General features: G+C 47.2%; 1 protein-coding gene across 1 annotated transcript in view; it reads right to left on the bottom strand.

The window, feature by feature from the left end:
* Positions 1–2,500, bottom strand: part of ppip5k2 (diphosphoinositol pentakisphosphate kinase 2) — a 40,239-nt gene that overhangs the window by 20,016 nt on the left and 17,723 nt on the right. Inside the window, exons 16-18 of the mRNA XM_080841652.1 lie at positions 1,872–2,054; positions 1,306–1,447; positions 1–135 (exon numbers count right to left, since the gene is read on the bottom strand). The exon at positions 1–135 is cut by the window's left edge and continues 92 nt beyond it. Of these exons, the coding sequence (XP_080697778.1) occupies positions 1–135; positions 1,306–1,447; positions 1,872–2,054 (460 nt within the window). The remainder of the gene's footprint in view (positions 136–1,305; positions 1,448–1,871; positions 2,055–2,500) is intronic.

A 2,500-nucleotide genomic window follows, 5' to 3' on the forward strand; every position in this document is an offset into this window, starting at 1 on the left:
ACTTGATGCAGTCGTAGATGTCGGGGATCTTGCTGATGTTGTAGCGGCCGTTCTTCATCTTGAAGTCTTTCTCCAGCTTGGACCAGCGCCGCAGCATCAGGTCCAGCGTCTCGCTGTGATACAGCTGGATGTCTCCTAGCAACAGGAGGAGAAATCAACACTAGTCAGATCAGCATCAGGACCAGCGCCGCAGCATCAGGTCCAGCGTCTCGCTGTGATACAGCTGGATGTCTCCTAGCAACAGGAGGAGAAATCAACACTAGTCAGATCAGCATCAGGACCAGCGTCTCGCTGTGATACAGCTGGATGTCTCCTAGCAACAGGAGGAGAAATCAACACGAGTCTGATCAGCATCAGGACCAGCGTCTTGCTGTGATACAGCTGGATGTCTCCTAGCAACAGGAGGAGTAATCAACACTAGTCTGGTCAGCATCAGGACCAGCGCCGCAGCATCACGACCAGCGTCTCGCTGTGATACAGCTGGATGTCTCCTAGACGACCGACTGGAGGAGAAATCAACACTAGGCAGATCAGTCATTAACCGTTTTCATTTCATTATGGTTCCTGCAATACACTCTACACTCCAAGTTTGTTTTTGAGCATTACAACTACAATTGCTGTTCACTTATAAAGAGCAAACCTACATTTCATCTTCTAAATAATGAGGGTACCTGTGAAAAGGTGAAGTCCCTCCCCCTTCTCACTTTGTTCCCCTGCACCTGTGGACAGGTCCAATTTGGACTGATTGGGCCTAATTAGCCCCTGGACTACCTGGTTAAAAGGTGCACCTCATTATGGTGCAAGAGACAGACTGAACAGGCTGCAAAGAAGCTAAGACAAGGGACTAGACGAAACCTGTGTTACACAGTTGGACCTTGTCTGTTTTAATAGCTTTAAGTTTTGTTTAGTGTATGTTTCTTTGGTTTTGGGGTTGTGATTGCCCTGGTTTAGTGTATGTCTCTTTGTTTTTGGGGTTCAAGTCCCTTGTTTTTTTGTATTTATGGTTTTGGGGTTTGAGTCCCTTTGTTGTAAATAAATATAGCTATTTTTATACGTAAGCCACTGTCGCCTGCGCTGTGTCTGTTCCTGCCTGCCTGCAACCACCATCTAGAAGCCTACATCCCACATGGTGAGATGGCCAGCTCGGGCCTTTCTCACAGTACCATATTGTGTAATGACCCATTAGGCTGAAGAGAACTTTTGAAGGATGCCCTCCAGTGTGAGTACGTAACACAGTGAACCCAATAACTGCAGTGAATAGTAGTATGAGTAACAGCAACAAACGAGTGGTGAGGTTCCTGTTACCTGTGGCTGTAGAGACCTCCATCCTGTGTCTGATTTGCTGAGTGAGACTCTGAATGAGGGTGTAGACCTTGTCACAGGTCTTCACAGGGTTTTTGATCAGCTGCATGGACTTTACCAAGGATGTACTGCCGGTCGGAGCAAGCTGACGGGGAATAACAAGCAACACACAGCCTTTGAATAGGGGGTTCAAACAGTACATGAAGGTTTCCCTCTCAGGACGTGGCCTAGTAATGTTCTGTCATCTTTATAGGCTCCCACAGGGTAGTTTCTTTACCACAGATGAAACTGAATATGTGCTATAAAAATATGGGTTTTGCGACAGCGCACACATAAAAAAACTGTAAAAGCAGGAATTGCTTATGTATTATTCTATAATATTAATTTGACTCAAACACATACCAATAAATAGTAAAACCAGAGAAACTGATCATTTTTTAGTGGTCTCTTAATTTCTTTCCGGAGCTGTAGGTGCACACACACACACACACACACACACACACACACACACACACACACACACACACACACACACAGAGTCTTTAGGTGTAGAGCCAGCAGCAGCAGACCTTCTCGTAGTCCTCGGCGGTGAAGTCTCGGTCCTTCTGCAGGATCTCGTGCAGCCTGGCTTTGACCCTCTGCTGGCAGCTGCTCAGGGAGTCACTGTCGCTGTCCAGCAGGCCGTTCATGTTGGCACTCTTCACCATCTGCACCAGGATGGGGGTCAGCTCGCCCTCCAGTGCCAACAGACCCTGCAGCGCACAAGAGAGGGGGAGAGAGGGAGAGAGAGAGAGAGAGAGGGAGAGAGTGAGAGAGGGAGGGAGGGAGGGAGGGGGGGGAGAGAGAGAGAGAGAGGGCGAGCGAGGAGGGAGTGAGGGAGAGAGAGAGAGAGAGGGAGGGAGGGAGGGAGAGAGAGACAGTGAGATGGTTTCACAGAGGAATGCTTGTGTTAGTTTTAAAGATGTGAGGAACAGGGGAGAAACCACAGGAGACAAACCCAAAGGGTCGATGCCTCCTCCTTGAAACGAATCATAATAATAATATAGAACTAATCATGTATTTTGCAGTCATAATATACTCAGAAATGTCTGTATTTATGGTAATTAAGAGGAAGAATGCATCCAAGCCTATTAAACGGTCAAGCCTATTAAGCTGTGATTACTGCTGAAACTGGTTATTTAGCATTAATGATAGCACC

Source organism: Sprattus sprattus, assembly GCF_963457725.1.
Source record: "Sprattus sprattus genome assembly, chromosome: 7".
NCBI classification, from domain to species: domain Eukaryota; kingdom Metazoa; phylum Chordata; class Actinopteri; order Clupeiformes; family Clupeidae; genus Sprattus; species Sprattus sprattus.